The 17,210-nt window shown below is 51.6% G+C and overlaps 1 protein-coding gene across 5 annotated transcripts in view; it reads right to left on the reverse strand.

Annotated features, from left to right (window-relative positions):
* Nucleotides 1-15,158, reverse strand: part of TOM1 (target of myb1 membrane trafficking protein) — a 39,083-nt gene extending 23,925 nt beyond the window's left edge. The window contains exons 1-3 of one of the 5 annotated variants that reach the window (XM_012787055.3): nt 14,940-15,157; nt 3,492-3,642; nt 187-271 (exon numbers count right to left, since the gene is read on the reverse strand). Coding sequence is in view for 2 of the 5 variants with exons in the window: in XM_012787053.3 (XP_012642507.1) it covers nt 187-271; nt 14,940-14,991 (137 nt within the window). In the remaining 3 variants the exon portion in view is untranslated. Of the gene's footprint in view, nt 1-186; nt 272-455; nt 536-771; nt 842-3,491; nt 3,643-14,939 lie in introns of those variants that run through there. The other 4 variants (XM_012787053.3, XM_012787054.3, XM_076007054.1 and 1 more) reach the window with 4 other exon arrangements.
* Between the last annotated feature and the right edge of the window lie 2,052 nt (nt 15,159-17,210).

A 17,210-nucleotide genomic window follows, 5' to 3' on the forward strand; every position in this document is an offset into this window, starting at 1 on the left:
GTGAATTCCTGCCTTGGGCGGGCCTCCAGGACCAGGGGCTCAGGCAGCCTTTGTAGCCCTTCTTGGACTGACGGTCACAAGCAGGGTGGGGCCTTGTGGCTACAGCAGTAGTGGGGCTGGGGCGGGGGTCCCGATGTGGCTGGCTGTCCCCCTTGAGCCCCCATCCTCTCCTTGGAGGGCCCTTACCCTTCCTCCGTCTCGTTGATGATGTCGCAGATCTCTATGTTGAGGGCCCAGTCCTCGCCCTGCAGGGAGCCGTCTGTAGCTTTCTCTGGGGAGAAGAAACCACAAGTCACGAAGGTGTGTGCGGGCATCCCGGTGGGCAAACTCAAATAGTGGAGTGGGGAGTGGTGGGGGTGCAGGGAGGGAAGAGGTGGGAGAGGAGGGAAGACAATGGATGCTTAGGGCACCCAAGGTGGGCCATGCATTGGGTAAAACCAGTTTACAGACATTACCTTGTTGTCACTTGATTCTAGTAGTAGCCACCAGAGGCCAGGAGGACCCTGTCCTTTAACAGGTGAAGAAACTGTGACCCAGAGCCTACCAAGTGGATGAGCGGGTCCTCAGAGAGCTTGTTTGTGACAAGCAATGTAGAGACAGTGTTTTGCTTTATTTTTGTAAGTAAGATGTTCCTTCATGACATTATATTATCTCTTGAGTAGGTAAGCATCGCGTGGTTCAAAACAACAAGTTCCAAAGCAGCATACCCCACTTCCTACAGGCACCCACTGCAATCAGTTTCCTCTGCCACCCCCCAGAGACCTTCCTTACCTCGAAAGCAAAGACTCCATTACCAACGGGTGATCTGGCCTCCCATTCCCTTTTGAGCCATTTGCTGCCCAGAGATCAGGCTAGCACACCGCCACCCTGCAGAACCACACCAAGGAATGGTGGTGATTCCAATAACATATCAGCGTGATGCTCACACAAACTAAGTGCCCAGTAACTAGTGGTGGTTCATTTTTTAAAAAATTGAAGTAACAGTCATATAACATAAAATTAACCATTTTAAAGTGCATAATTCAGTGGCATTTAGTACATTCACAATGCTATGAATGCAACCTCCACCAACTCTATCTAGTTCCACAACATTTTCACGTTGTGGTGATTCCTAGGGTAAGATTTCCAGGCCGGGAGTCAGTGAGAGGGTTCTCGAAGCCTGTCAGAGCCAAGGCTGGGACCATTTGCCACAGATCTGCCCGGTAGCAAGCACGAGGCTGGTAAACTCTAGTGCGAGGCATTGGTTGGTGTCAGGGAATGACGAACCCAGGACCCGACAATGCTAGGACCTTTATAAACATTCTTCCAGACAGAAGAACACTGTCCCTCCTCTCACACCTGGCACATTTTCGCTGTCCTCTGTGTCCTCCTAGATGCCATCCTCATGCTGACCAGGTTGACACAGCGCACACAGAGCATTCTGTCCCCTGCTCCTCGCAGGCAGCTTTCTGTCATGCATACTACCCTGGCGGACGTGCACGTTTACCACGGGTAGGACTGTGTGACAAGACGGGCCTTGCTCAACATTTTTAGGTTCAGAGGGTGAGATCCTTGGTGTCCCAGTGCAGGCCACTACCTAAGTTCCCTGTCCTATGGCCATCAGGCTGTCTCTGGTCTCTGGCTTGCAGAGCCTGGCTCCAGACACGGAGTGCTCACACACCTGCTGACCTCAGGGCACCTGATGACAGGCCTGTCTGGCACTCAGGCACAGCGCTGCCAGCTGTCCGTCATCTACAAAGAGAGCCTGACAAACTATGCACGTGAGGTCACGCTGTTCTGCAAGGGAGGATCTCTCTTCACTGCTGTAGCCAGGAGACAGCTGCGGCTCGGAGGGTGGGTGACGCCCCACTTTCCACACGGCTGCTGGCCTGGCCTGTTCCAGGCTTTGGGATTAAAGAGGTAGACAAGATGGTCCCTGTCCCAGGGTGCCCAAAGAGGTCAAAGCATGTCGTAAATTAGATCTGTCAGAGGACAGAGGAGGGCAGTCTCCATGTGACCAGACAGGGCCCTTTGCTAGCCAGGCCGACACAGCCAGCTCTATAAAACTGTGGCTTCGGAGACCTGGGTTTTGAAACTGGCCCAACTCCAGTTACACCCTGTGGCTCAGGTCCTGAGCTAGACAGATGCCAGGGTGGCCCAGGACACATGCCAGGTGGCTGAGGCAGAGGGTGGTTGCTTTCCCCCTAGATTATGGCCCGAGGGAGGAGATAAGGAAGGCTCCCTCCGAAAGACAGGCTCGCCCATCCTGCCAATGTTCCCTTGTTTCCTGTGTGTGGCTTCTCTGCCCCACGCTCCCCACCTGTGGGACCGCCATGCTTACAGAGCCACCTGGGAAGACCAGAGCGGGCTGAGCAAGTTCCCTCTGCGCAGAGGGCCGCGCCCAGCTCCACAGGGCTGGGGGTAGTGATTAGTCACGTTAGTCAGCGTTAACACGCACAGCAGGCTCCTCTGTCAGAGGCCACATCTCAGTGACCCCAGTCACGCGGGCCAGAAGGATTCGGATCCGTACCACCGCTGACTCCCAGCCTGCATCTAATGGCCATGAGCTCCTGCCCAGCTCTGCTCTGGAATCTTCTTCATCTCTCTCCCGTCCACCTACTCCCCTCTCGTCCCTAGCCCAGCCACCCCAGAGGGAACTTTCTGAAATTGAAAATGACCGTGTCCCTCCTGTGCCCAAGTCCTTCCAAGGCTCCCTGGTCTTCAGCTTGTCCTGAAGCTCCCTGTCTTCAGCAAGCGGAGGTTAGCAGGGCCTGGCTCCCTCTGGAGCTGGGAGACGGGGGCACAGCTGCTACCCAGGGGACCTTGAAGGTGACTGCCAACAGCTCTGAGGACAAGGAGTCAGTTATCATTCTCTGAGTGACCACTGTCAGTGTTTTTATTCCCCCTTCTTAAAATAGCAAGCTGAGTTAGAACAAAACAAAACAAATATGCCCAGATTCCTGTGGGTTTAAAATTCTGCCCTTGATGGAGCACTCCTGCCCTGTGGAAATCTGAGGGAAGTCCCACAACCCCGCCATCCTGAAGTCCAATCCTGCAGTCCACACCCAGGCCTGGAGGGAGCCGAGGGAAGGCATGATAATATTTTAACTTCCCAAGTGATATGCTACTTAATATCAAGCATCAATAGCTATTTATATAAAAAATGAGATTTAATCTTCATACCCTACAAGGTATACATTGTTGCCTCATCCAACTAATGAGGAAACTGAGGCATACAGAGGCCAGTGACTTGGGAGGGCCACACCATGGTATGGGAGGGGTGGCTACTGATGCCAGAGCAGGTCCCCCCGTCTCTCAGCAGGGACAGGGAGCTCTGCCACTGGCCCCCTTGTCAGATCCCCTTATGACCCTCCGGTGCCCCTGAAAATGATGGGCACCTTTCTTCTGGGGCAGACAGTGACACGGTTTTCAAGGGGATTATGGTAGATTTGGAAAGGCAAGTGGCTATTAAAGGGAAGTTGGGATATTTATAAATACGAGAAATCTCATACCAGGGGATCAGGTGGGCGTAGAAGGACCCTGGAGCACGAGTCTGATGCAGCCTGAGCAGTGCTGGCCAGCTCTTCAGCCCGAGTGGTGGCAGTGGGCAGGGCCATTCAGAAGATGGAGGGTATTTTGGGGGCGCAGGAAGGGACATGTGGCCTACACAGGAAAGTAGCAAGGAAGAGGCAAAAGTAGGGTAAGACCAGTCTGAGCAACTCAAGGACAAGACAGTGGGCGGCTGAGGGAGGCGTCTGCCCCCACCATTGCTTGCCGCCTCCCTCCCGCTCCCTCCAGGCCTGGGTGTGGACTGCAGGATTGGACTTCAGGATGGCGGGGTTGTGGGACTTCCCTCAGATTTCCACAGGGCAGGAGTGCTCCATCAAGGGCAGAATTTTAAACCCACAGGAATCTGGGCATATTTGTTTTGTTTTGTTCTAACTCAGCTTGCTATTTTAAGAAGGGGGAATAAAAACACTGACAGTGGTTACTCAGAGAATAATAACTGACTCCTTGTCCTCAGAGCTGTTGGCAGTCACCTTCAAGGTCCCCTGGGTAGCAGCTGTGCTCCCGTCTCCCAGCTCCGGAGGGAGCCAGGCCCTGCAAACCTCCGCCTGGCATTAGCGGCTTTGCTGTCGGCTACGGCTGGCAGGCCTGCGGTTTCGGGTCAGCGGGCACCTGTGTGTCTGTTCAGTAGTTTGTCCTCTCTCTGTGGGGCCTGTTGCAAACATCCCTCCCCGGAGGGCTCCAGATAATCTGCCTGGCACAGTGGCAAGACCCCCCTGCCCCTCACGGAGAGTCGGTACGGGCAGTGATGCACGGAGAGGGACAGGTCTGGCATCACCTCCTAGCTCAGAGACCGCGCGCAAAGATCCAACTCTCCGAGTCTCTGTTTTTGCACGTGTAAGATCAGGATAAGACTGCCTGCTCCACACGGCCTTGTGACCTTTCAACCAGACAATGTCAGAATGTTAGGAAGGGTTGGCAACAAGTGACTGAACTGCAGTGACTGTGACCTACGTCAAGAGAAGGAACGAGTGGTCATCAAACACATGTGACGCTTAGCCACGCTCCGGGCAGTTGGGGCCTGGTCCCAGCCTGCCCACCCTCAGGGGTGACTCAGAATCCTGGGCATGACAGTGTCCTCACAGCTACATGGCCAGCCTGCTCCTGCAGCTGTGGCAGAGGCCATCTCTGTGTGTGCTCCGTGGAACCACAGGCAGCCTCAGGGACTCGGGCAACAGTACCACCTCCTTCCACGCCAGCCTTCTGGGAAGCAGCCTAGAGCCTTCTCCCTCCCACTTGCCGTGCCAGCAGTCACCAAGGCTCTCATCATCAGTGGGGCAGCTCTGGCGCAGCCCGTCACCCTCCCCAGGCCTGGACCATCAGCTCCACACTCTTATCCTCAAATACCAATCTAACCACAACTCTCTGTCTAAAAATTGTCCACGCCCCCCACTGCTCAAGGGTCCGAAACCTGAACTGCTCAGGCACCGGCCTCGGCCACCGTGGGTTGCAATGCTCCCTCTATGAGCCTAGTCATTTCCTGCCCCTGGGCTCCCGCAGAGCACCGGACGGAAAGCATAGCATACCCTCGGTCAGGGGCACAGAGAAGGCCGTAACTCGCCCTTGGTCTGGTCTGTGTGCTGAGAGCAGGACTTCGATCCCAAAGAGGTCCTGTTCCAGATCCACACTCGCAACCACTACGTACTTCCCAAACACACTCAACACTGTTGTGTCTGGGCCCCAGGGAGACACCAGGGAGCAAAACCAGCAACCTGCCCTTGGGAAACTTACAAAAGGTCAAGGCTCCGTGACAGAAAGGGCCAGGTGCTGAGCCAGGGAGGGTGTGCCTGCGGAGAGGAGGGAGTGAGCTGGCAGATCCCCGCTCAGCTTCTAAGGCGTTGCCTCCTCAGGGCAGACTGCGCCCCTCCTCGTCCTGCACCGTGACAACAGCATCACAGAGAACACACACCAGCATCCACTGAATAAGAGTCACCTGTGCGGGGTGCACCAACCCTGTGGGGGGCAGCTGTTGTGTGGAGGGGAGTGACTTGCCCCAGGCCAGAGTGGAGGGGCCAGATGCAAAGCCAGGCCAGGGCGCTCCCAACTCTGTGCTCTCCATTCTGCTCTGTCCCCAGAAGGGTGTCCCTGCCTGCCTGGGGCGGACACTTACCTGGGCCCTCTGGAGGGACAGAGAGTGGATGTCACTACATGTATCTGGAATGAGGGACTGAGCCTCCAGACTGCCCAAGTTCCACACTGAGGGCCTGTCCCTATCCCTGCTCTGAACAACATTCACTGTATTTCACTGATTAGCCATCATGCTAAGGACAGAGCGAGGAAGAGTCTGGGTGTTTAAAGACACAGCTGAGCTGTCAAATGGATCCTGAAATTGCTGACCTTCAGACTTCTTGCCTGGTAAACAACGTGTGTTGCTGCGGTGGTTTCAGCCTCTGTTGGCTGCGTTTCCTGCTACCTGCTGCTCAAAGTACCCTGATGAATGCTCCTCTGCATGCCAAGGTCCAGCTGCCCTGGCCTTCCCACGGGACTGCTGCGCTGTGGACGGTGACAGCCCGGAGCCTGAATGACGCTGGGCCCCACTGAAGCTCGTAGTCAGAATGCAGGTGGCCAGACCTGGCCCAGCCCTGCCCCGTGCCCTCATGCCACCAGCTCAGGCGGATGCCCGCCTGCCTGGTTACCCTCCCTCAGGTTCCTGTGCTTTTGATCCTGCTGTCCTTCTTCCCCTCCTCAACTCCAGCTCCTAAGCGGGCTCAAAGGTCAGGCCTCCTTGTGGAGCCCGCTTTGACTCCCCAGGGCCTGCTCCCACCGCCCTTCCACCCAGTGGCCAACAGCATTGTGCACAGACCACAGCTACAGGCTCTGCTTCATGGACTTGTTAAAATAACTCTACAGTAGCCTTTTCTTTGTTTCTACATCTTCTCCCCTCTGGCTGTGAGCTCCCCAAGGCTAGATCTTACAGCTCAGAATAGTCTAATTCTCTACACCTGGTGGGACCAGGACTGGGATAACCTGCAGTACCAGTTTGCTAAATAACTGGATGAAGGACTAGGCCATATTCACCAGCACAATAAACCTTTATAACAATTCCGGTTAAATGAAATACTGCCACCCTTTAGCACTCATTGATCCCTTAGTAGCTGTTGTGTGGAAATCCTAATCTTTCTCCCAACTGATAGTCCTTTGAATTTTTTTTTTTTTTTTTTTTTTTTTTGAGACAGAGTCTCACTCTGTTGCCTGGGCTAGAGTGCTGTGGCGTTAGCCCAGCTCACAGCAACCTCAAACTCCTGGGCTCAAGCGATCCTCCTACCTCAGCCTCCCGAGTAGCTGGGACTACAGGCATGTGCCACCATGCCCGGCTAATTTTTTTCTATATATTTTTAGTTGTCCAGCTAATTTATTTCTATTTTTGTAGCACAGTGGGGTCTTGCTCAGGCTGGTTTCAAACATCTGAGCTCAAACGATCCACCCACCTCGGCCTCCCAGAGTGCTAGGATTACAGGTGTGGGCCACCACGCCAGGCCCAATATTTTTTAAAAGTACCATGTGTCCCTCCTTAATCTGTCCTCCAACCCCCAACAACCTCAGTCCCTGCGACCACTCCACTCTGACATGCCCGCCAGAGCCTTCGCCATCCAGACTGACCTCTCTGGATGCAGGCCAGCTGTGCCGTCCTTCTGGAACTGCAGCGAGGGCACTTAATGCCACACTGGACACTGTAGTTCCATTAATGCGCCCCATGACTACATTAGCTTTTTATTAACCCTACTGCACGGAGCTGGCTTCCACACTTGGTTGTTGTGAAAGACACTCTTCACTGGCTCACAGCACTTAGCTTTCTAGTTGCAGCTAGTTTCCTGCAGCTGGAGGTGGCCCTGTGACCCACTTGTGGACACGGAGACATAAGGGAAGTCTCTTGGGTGGCTCCTGGGGAAGGTTTTGCTCTCCTGGTAACAGAGACGCAGGCAGCTGGTGCCTTCGCCTGCGCTTCCTGCCGTGAGGGGACAAGCGTGAGGATGACAGCAGTATGTTAAAGAAAGTGGAGCAGAAATACAGAAAGAGCCACTACTGAACAGATTCATTCTAGATGGACAGGGATGTTTTCTCTCAAGGAGAAACCCAAGGGGTCCCTTTGAATTATAAGGGGAAGCAGTAAGGTAGAAAATTTAAGCGTAGGGGGGCAGACAGACAAATCCCAGCCAAAGTCCTGACTTGAGCACCACTAGCTGCGTGACGTCACCCTGGGTGACTCCTTAGCCTCTCTGTGCCTCCTTTCCTTCTCTACAGAATAAATAACAAAAGCACTCACCTTCCAGAGCCGTGTGAGGAGAGTATGCATTTCAACTGCCAAAAGTTACCTACTACAAAAATATCAACCACAAGATGACTTTGAAAATTTTAAGCACTCCCATCAAAGAGATACTAAAATCACATACATGCAGAAGCCATTTATTTTTCAGACAGCAACTTGTTCTGAAGCCTATTTTCCAAATGAATAACTCTTTCCAGAACTTGCATGGAAAGTTCCATCAGTTTCCAAATTTGCTGAGCCGCCCTTCCTCAAAACTCTGGCTGCCTCTCCCTCGTCATTTTTAACCACAGACCACAAGAGAAACCCTAAAATACCTTACAGAGGGTATTACTTCCGCAACCCACAATTTTAAAGTTGATGTAACTCACTATTAATATAATACCTAACCAAAGAAAACTTCAGTTAGACGAAGGACGGTTTTCTAAAACTACCTAGGTAAGAGAGAGCAAGGCTGTGAAGGCAGAGGGGGAAGTGGCCGAGGTACAGACGACACTTTTCCCCCCACTTGTGAGTGTCAAAGATGTTACTGCCAGCCTGGGTGGTGCGGGCAGAGAAGGGGTCTGTATTAGTCTGGGTCTCCAGAGAAGTGTGACCAACAGAGAGAGGGGGAGATTTATTTTAAGGAATGGGCTTATGTGGCTGTGGAGGCTTGGCAACTCTGCAGAGCAAGCCGGCAGGTTGGAGACCCAGGGGACAGGCGGGATTCGAGTGCAGCGGCAGCCTGCCGGCCGAATTCATTCTTGTTCTGGGGAGGCCAGTTTTTTCCTATTAAGGCTTTCAGCTTATTGGATACGGCCCACCCATATTATGAAAGGCAATCTGCTTTACCTAAAGTCTACTGATTTTTTAAAAAATTTTAAACTATTCTTACTTTTTATTTATATAAAGGAGTGGGGGACTGTGAGGAGGGGTGTTCAGTTGCCTTGTTTGTTTTTGTTGAGGCAGAGTCTCACTCTGCCACCCTGGGTAGAGTGCAGTGACATCATTGTAGCTCACTGCAACCTCCAACTCCTAGGCTCCAAGCAATCCTTCTGCCTCAGCCTCCCAGGCAGCTGGGACTCTAGGCGCCCACCACCATGCCTGGCTGGGTTTTTTCCTTTCTTTCTTTCTTTTTGGTAGAGACACGGTCTCACTTTTGCTCAGGCTGGCCTCGGACTCCTGAGCTCAAGCAATGCCTGAGCCTTAGCCTCCCAGAGTGCTAGGATTACAGGTGTGAGCCATGGCGCTTGGCCAAAGTCTACTGATTTAAATTTAATCTCATCTAAAAAATACCTTCACAGAAACATCTAGAATAATGTTTGACCAAATATCTGGCTACCGTGGCCTGGCTAAGTTGACACATAAAGCTAACTACCGTAGGGTTTATACTGTACCAACACAAGCAAGTTCAAACTGAACAGTGGACACTTCTGTCTATCCTTAAATTCTCCGTCTGTCTCAGCCGCTGTGGTCTGGCTGGCTCCTCTCTCCCTCTCCTTCTCCCCACCTCCTTCCTTTCCTTTTCCACCTTCCTGGCAGGAGTGAAGCCCGGTTCCTCCCCTCAGGTCTTACATAACAGTTCTCCATGGCACTTTTCAGAGCTCTATCAAGTGCCTCGTTTCCCATTTCCCTTGAGGCCGGGAAGAGGTGGAGCTGACACCTGAACCAGCTTTTCTGATGCAGAGTCCAAGTGCTGGCCCCATTGCCTGCTCACATCCAAGCACTCACAGTGTGCTACCCGGGACCATGTTGGGTGGGCTCATGGGCAAACTTAAAGATGTTTTTTAAAGTTACATATTTACATTGATATAGATTAAGAAAAGAGCACAAACTAGCTCATCAAAGCCATGATTTCATGGATATAATCATGTAGGAAGAGGTCAAATTTAAAAAGGTGAGCCAGGCTGAGCGTGGTGGCTCATACCTGTAAACTCAGCACTTTGGAAGTCCGAGGTGGGAGGATCCCTTGAGGCCAGGAGTGTGAGACCAGTCTGGGCAACACAGGAAGACCCCATTCCTACAAAAAATTTAAAAATCAGCTGGGTGTGGTGGCATGTGCCTTTAGTCCTAGCCACTCAGGAGGCTGAGGCAGAAGAATCACTTGAGCCCAGGAGTTCGAGGCAGCAGTGAGTTATGATCAGGCCACTGTACTTCAGCCTAGGTGACAAAAGTGAGCCCTTGTCACCAGAAAAAAACAAAACAGGTGGGCCAATTAAAGAAAAACATATGAAATAATAATAAAGGTGACATGGGTGTATATATAAAGCATAAAGGTGGTGCACGAAGAACAGCAGTTAGGAGAACACTGGCCTAGATCAAGACCTTCTTGGTAAGGAGATAAAGAGTTAACCTGTCCTGAATCCCCATGCTTCTCAGGGGTGATGGCCCCAAGCTAATTAGGAGACACTGAGTGTTTTGTTTTGTTTTGTTAACCAGAAAGTGGAAATCCAGAACTTTACTCTTATTTCTTCAAGCTCAGTAAAGGAACAAAACCTATTCACCAGTTCTAGCCATAGGGTCAGTCAAAGGGCTTAATTCCCAAGTGGGAATCAGCTCCCCCTGCCCGCAGCCTGAAACCTGACCTGTCTGTGACTGCAGCTGCCACCCAGCCGGAGACTGCTCATTGCCCAGGGACACAAAGACCAGCACAAAGGCTGCTCTGGAGCCAGAGTCCTGGGATGGCACTTAAGCTCACCACTAACTTAGACTATGCCCCAGGATGATAACACCAGTGAAAATCACAACAGCTAACAATAACGGACACTTCCTGTCTGCAAGGCACCAGGTCAAGTGCTTCATAACACAAAACAGCCCCTCTGTTAGGTGCTATTATTATCCTTATTTTATAGATGAGGAAACTGAAGAACAAAGAGGTTAAGTAACTTGCTCCAGGTAACTGGCGAGGAATGAACCTAGACTCAGATCATTCAATATGGCTCAAGCTCACCCTGGGCCTTACTAACGGGTACAGCCATAGCAAAGCCCTTTCTAGACAAAGGCCTGTTATCCTCAAGATAGACTCTAATGTGGCTCCTGCACTTACAGATCAGAAAACTAGAGCTTTAAAACCTAAGGGCTCCCCAGGACACACTGCAGGGAAGAGCAGAGGTTCTGATACAGGGGTCCCAGGGCTGGGGCATCCCCAAGCAGCCCCAGCATGGGTGCTCTGGGACCCCACTTTGAGGAACTCTGTCCTCTATCATTCTGCCCCTGGCTAGCTGCTCTGATCAAGGTCAGCAAGACATGAGCCCATGTGTCAAATTCAATCTGTTTTTGTGGGGTTCTTGAACTATGAATGGTCTTTACATTTTTACATGGTTGGAAAAAAAGCCAAAGAAAAATAATATTTTATGACACGTGAAAATGATGTGAAATACAAATTTCACCACCATACATAAGGTTTTACTAGAACACAGCCATGCCCATTCATTTACCTATGGTCTGTGGCTGCTTCTGCCCTATGATGGCGGAGTTGGGTAGCTGCAACAGAGTCTAGCTGGCCTGCAAAGCCATTAAGTATTTACCATGTGACCCTTTATAAAAAAATATACTGGCCCTAGTCTAGCCCACCCTGCCAGCCAGTGCAGGAATCCTCTTCACAGTCTTATTCCCTCTAGCCTCGGCCTTCACACCTCCAGTGGTGGGGGGCTCACTACCAAACAAGGCCGTCTGCTCCACCTTTGAAACGCTCTAGGGACAGCTATTTATACTAGCACTGAACTCCTGGCTGTAACATCACACTCTGCCCTCGGAGCCTTGCACAGTCAGTTCTATCACTCTTCCACAACAGCCGTCAGTTAATTTCCTCCCTGTAGTAGCAACCCTTCCCTGTCCTCATCTAGCTCCTCTGTTGTTCCTCACCAATCCTTTGGGAGGCAGAGGGAGGTTGTGGCACCTCTATGTTACAGACAGGAGATGGGCTAGGGAGAGGGAGCAGGACTCGGTTAGGAAAAGAACTAGGGCTGGAACGGGTCTCCCGCCTCCCAGCCTGCTGTCTCCTCAATAACACCACTGGAGTGTCCACTTTGGTTTCCAGCCCATCACTCCCAAATGGCCCCTTAGGGGCCCACGGTGCTCTCTCATTTCTATGATTCCTTCCAGTGGCTCCCTTGGCCTGGCCTTTGTGGACCAAGCACAGCTCTCTCTGACTTTTTCACCTCTTTTCTCCACTACAGGGCTTAGTCTAAGGCTCTGAGCTCTTCTCCCCTCACATCCAGCTCCCACCACCCCAACTACTGAGGCTGGTCCCTAGGGACTGCCCTATTCACAGCCTCCGATACCTGAACCTTGCTTTCATCAATCGGTTGGCATTCAGACTCAAAATGCCAGGGGTGAGCTGATAGCCAGAAAAGGAAAATGGCATTCTTGGGTTGATTTCTGACATCTGCTATAAAACACAGTCAATAGAATATGTCCTCAGAGAATACCTGGGAAGGGTTTTGAAATCCTTCAAAGAAGAGGCATGTGACGACACTGCCTACTCCAAAGGATCTGGAATTCTCTCAGCTATGGGCTGCTGCCCTTGGGAAGCTCTCCTACTCATAGACAAGGGTAAATGATCTGCAAGTGTGTGCAGGCCTGTGCGCCCTAATCTGTGGGTAGAATAGTTAACTGTGGATCTTGGAGGGCTGAACTAATACAAGTTCAGAAGAAGCGCTGAGCAGCCAGTGGTAGTGCGGTGAGGGTGCAAGAGAAGACCTGGGTCTAGATCCCAACCCTGAGTGGCTCTGAAACCCTAGGAAGTGATACTTTCCCCCAGACTTACTTGTGGTGAAATGAAAAACAAAACAAAACAAAAAAAACTAGCAAGACTGTCTAGGGACACCACGAAGATTAATACCTCAGATACTAGCATAACATCTGGCAATGGTATCTGTTCACAAAATGTTACTTTCCCTTCCTCCTTTCTTCCCTCCTACTACATAGGTATCGGGCACCAGGCTAGGTGCCAAGGGTCTGGAAAAATAAAGTACATTTCCTGCTCTCAAGAAGTTCAGTCTGGGCCAGGCACGGTGGCTCACGCCTGCAATCCTAGCACTCTGGGAGGCTGAGGCGGGCAGATTGCTCGAGATCACGAGTTCGAAATCAGCCTGAGCAAGAGCGAGACCCTGTCTCTACTATAAATAGAAAGAAATTAATTGGCCAACTAATATATATAGAAAAAAAAAATTAGCCGGGCATGGTGGCACATGCCTGTAGTCCCAGCTACTCGGGAGGCTGAGGCAGGTGGATTGCTTGAGCCCAGGAGTTTGAGGTTGCTGTGAGCTAGGCTGACGCCACGGCACTCACTCTAGCCTGGGCAACAAAGTGAAACTCTGTCTCAAAAAAAAAAAGATGTCCAGTCTGGCCAGGGAGCCAGACATGCACAACCATGAACAGAATGAAATAGTGGGGTATCAGTGTGACTGATGACAATGATGGCAAGAGCCACACACTCACACTGTGCTAGGCACTCTGTGGGGACTATCTTCCTTCATTCTCACAAGCACCCTGTGAGGTGGATGCTGTTATCATTGGCAAGCTATCAAGGAGTAAACTGAGGCTCAGAGCCCCAGGTGAGCTTTTCCAGAAAGTCTCAGGAATATGTGGCTCACTCTGAAGGCAGATCTTTTATTTATTTGTTTGTTTTTAAGTGGTAAGTCTCAAACTTGGCATGTGATAAAAGTAGTGGTAACCGTAGTTGGAGAAAGAAAGATGAGAGGAGAGCTGCCTTCTCTTCTCAGAACCCATGACTCACTGTGGGGTGTGTGTGTGGCCTGGGGAAGGCGGGGGTCCTCTGAGGGCAGTTCCTCTCCCTGGTCCAGGAGCTTCCTGGTGTTAACTCCTGGTCTGCCACCTCCCCCTTGGAGAGAGTCGATTACAAAACCTCAGAAGAGCCACAAACGGCCACAGTGGCGATTACAACACAGCGCTCGGGACAGACTTTACAGACAGGTTTGGCTTCTAAGACAGTAAGAATAAAAAGAATGACTTCTTTTAAAGATCTAGTTTTCCCGGTCCGGACGTAAGGCTAAAAGTTATCAGAAAGATGAAGATGAAACATTTCACAGTAATGCCAGGGGTTCTTCATGCAAGAAGTGGGCACACCCAGACTGTCCCTGGAAAAGTGTCGGCTGTTTGAGCCATGGCCTTTGGGGCCTTCCCACGTTGGTGCCCCCGAATGAGCAATTTCCAGGGATTCCAGGCCCTCACTTGGTGGTATCTCAATAACAACGACATTAAACGTTACAACATTTTTAAATATAACATTGGCTACGTGCCGGGCGCTGTTCCAAGTATTACACATTTATTAACAAATTTAACCTCACAACCAGCCAACGGAGGTAGGGACCATTATTACCCCCAATTACAAAGGTGAGGAAACCCCGGCCCAGAAAGGCTATGTCACAGAACTGTGACTCTCCTGTCAACTGGGTGCAAAGTACCACGATCAGCAGCCCGGAGTCAGGAGCCCTGGCCGGAGTGCTCGGCTGCCCCATCTACTTAGATGAGGGAGGATGACCCGGCTGGTTTCTTTAGGCTCGGGGCTTCTGCGAGCCTGTGCCGGCCCATCCGACGCCGGTTCGTGAAAGGAGCCAAGGCGGGCTCATCCCAAGACCAGGGTCTATGAGGCCTGGCCTCTTGGTCGGGCGGTCTCGGGTGCTGGGCCCCTCCCGCAAGTCGCCCCGCAGACGCCAAGCCCTGGCTCCCCGGTCCTGGGAGAAGGCAATTCTAGCCTTCTCAGGTGTCCGAGTCCGGAGAGCCAGGAAGGACCGCCAAGAGCCCAGGTGGCGGGACCCAGGCTGGGGAAGCACGCGGGACACAGCCCAGCAGCGCCACGAACGCCAAACACGCAGTCCCTTTAACCCCGCAAACTTTCTCCCTCGATTCGGGACCCCGGCAGACGCACATTGGCTGGGCCGCGGCCGTCCTGACCCGCCCTTCCTCTTTACCTATTGGCTGTCGTAAGCATCCATCACAAGTCAAGCCTCCTAATGGCCCAGATCTTGTCAATCAAAGGTGGGCGGGGGGAATGGGCGGGGCCAGGGCGGGGAGCGACACGCCAGCCTCGTTACCCTCCCTGCCTCACTGGGGACCTGGAGGCGCCGGGGGAACAGAGACGGGTGCAGAGCACCGGGGCGGGCTGTGCGGGGCTCCTGGGACTCACCAATACGTTGTCCCACCGGAGAGCTGAACGGGTTCCCCAGGAGAAAGTCCATCGCTGCGACTGCCGCTGCCACCAACCCTGGGAATCAGCTGACAGCAACCGCCAGTGCCGCCGACCCGTCACGTGACGCGCCCGACTGCCCGCGGGGCGGGGCCAAGAAACTCCGGAGCTTGGCCGCAGGCCCCGCCCCGACGCGCGAGGGTCCGGCCCCGGGCGAGGGCGACGACCTCACAGCGCCTCGCTCGGCGTCGGCAGACGTCACGCACGACGTGAGGCCGGGGCGGGGCCTGGGAGGGCGGCAAGCCACGCCCCTGACGGTTTTCAAAAGGATTTCTGGGGATAGCATGGTGTCTTACACATCTGAGAAACAGGGTCCCAGACCTGGGAAATGACTTGGGTAAGGTCACCCAGCAGCCCAGACTCTTAGTGTCTTATCCCATAGACCTTGGGACCTGTGACTGCATACCTGCCTACTCCTGGGGCTGACATCCTCTCTGGGCCTGTTGTCTCCCTGCCTGGGTAGGACTCTCCTATTTGATGTCGAGGTCTCCATGCTCCAAGATGCGCCCTGCTTGCAACCCGATTCACTTGCCTCAAATGGCAGGCAAGGACTAGGGGTTTGTGACCCCTAGAGACTGACGGCCAATTTAGTGAATTGCAGCTGGGGATCAGCTAGCGACCAGGATGGCAGAAAGCACACAGATGTCACGTGTGGGAATGCTGCTACCCGTCTCTGCCATTAATTTGCTGTGCAAGCCAGAGAGCTCCCATTTTCTCTGGAATGTATTTTTTAGGTCATACGCTCCTTTGAGAATTTGAAAAAAGCCATGAGCCTTTCTGAAGAAAAAAAGGCAGCAGTACAATTTTGCTTATAACCTCAGGTGGTTTCTGGACCCCATTTTAAGAATTTCAAAGGCCTTTCCCAGATTTGTGATTCTAATCTCTTCTTCAGGGTTCCTGGCTGTGTACCCTGTGTCACATGTTGCCTACACCCTAGATACCTATTTATTGGTTAGGACTTTTTCTTCTGACATGTACTCCAAAAAAATACAATCACCATGGCCTTGGTCATTTGTGCTACTACAGGGTACTTAATATTTATTGATCGTGATGTTTGTGATTTTTAAATCTAAAAGGCTAATAAATTGACTCTGTACACATTTTAGATGACTGAAAACCTAAATCAGAACTTAAATCATTTCTGTATGTTTACTTGTTTGAGCAGCCATGGGGTCTTGTCTTTACTATACAGTATACAAACTGTGCTTTGAGGCCGGGCGCCGTGGCTCACGCCTGTAATCCTAGCACTCTGGGAGGCTGAGGCAGGAGGATCACTTACGGTCAGGAGTTCGAAACCAGCCTGAGCAAGAGAGAGACCCCGTCTCTACTAAAAATAGAAAGAAATTAATTGGCCAACTAAAAATGTATAGAAAAAAAAAATTAGCCAGGCGTGGTGGCACATGCCTGTAGTCCCAGCTACTCAGGAGGCTGAGGCAGGAAGATCGCTTGAACCCAGGAGTTTGAGGTTGCTGTGAGCTAGGCTGATGCCACGGCACTCTAGCCTGGGCAACAGAGTGAGACGCTGTCTCAAAAACAAACAATAAAACCCACCTGTGCTTTGAAGTGTTTCCATGATGCTCATGAGACCAGCTAACAAATCCCCTTTCCCCCACTAGTCCAGATGCTCCATGAGGGCAGGGATACTATGTCTATTTTGCTTATCACTATTGTCTAACACAATGGCTAGCATATGAAAATTTCAATCGATCTACCTTTCATTAATGGTATTTGGACTATAAAGGGGGATGTACATTTAAGATGACTGTTATGTCAGGTACTTTCCATGGTCTTTCTTCATTTAACCATATTGCTTGGTTTGTATGGAGTATATTTAGTATGAACTTCTTTTGAATTCCTCTATTAACAACCTTTAACATCCCCATGTTGGGTGGTGGTTTGCTAGAAGTTCTTGTAAGCTTTATTCTTCATGGCAGAAAATCAGAAACAACCCGTATACTCCCAAATAGGAAGTGGACCACGCAAATAAAATACTATATAGCTATTCAAACAGAAATGGAAGTATGTGGATTTTATCAACACAGTAGACAAGGATGTAAATGGCACACATTAAGTTAGTATACAACCTGATTAAAGCCGGGCTCGGTGGCTCACACCTGTAATCCTAGCACTCTGGGAGGCCGAGGCCGGCGGATCACTTGAGGTCAGGAGTTTGAAACCAGGTTGAGCAAGAGCAAGACCCTGTCTCTACTA

The sequence above is a fragment of the Microcebus murinus genome, chromosome 10 (genome assembly GCF_040939455.1).
Source record: "Microcebus murinus isolate Inina chromosome 10, M.murinus_Inina_mat1.0, whole genome shotgun sequence".
Taxonomy (NCBI): domain Eukaryota; kingdom Metazoa; phylum Chordata; class Mammalia; order Primates; family Cheirogaleidae; genus Microcebus; species Microcebus murinus.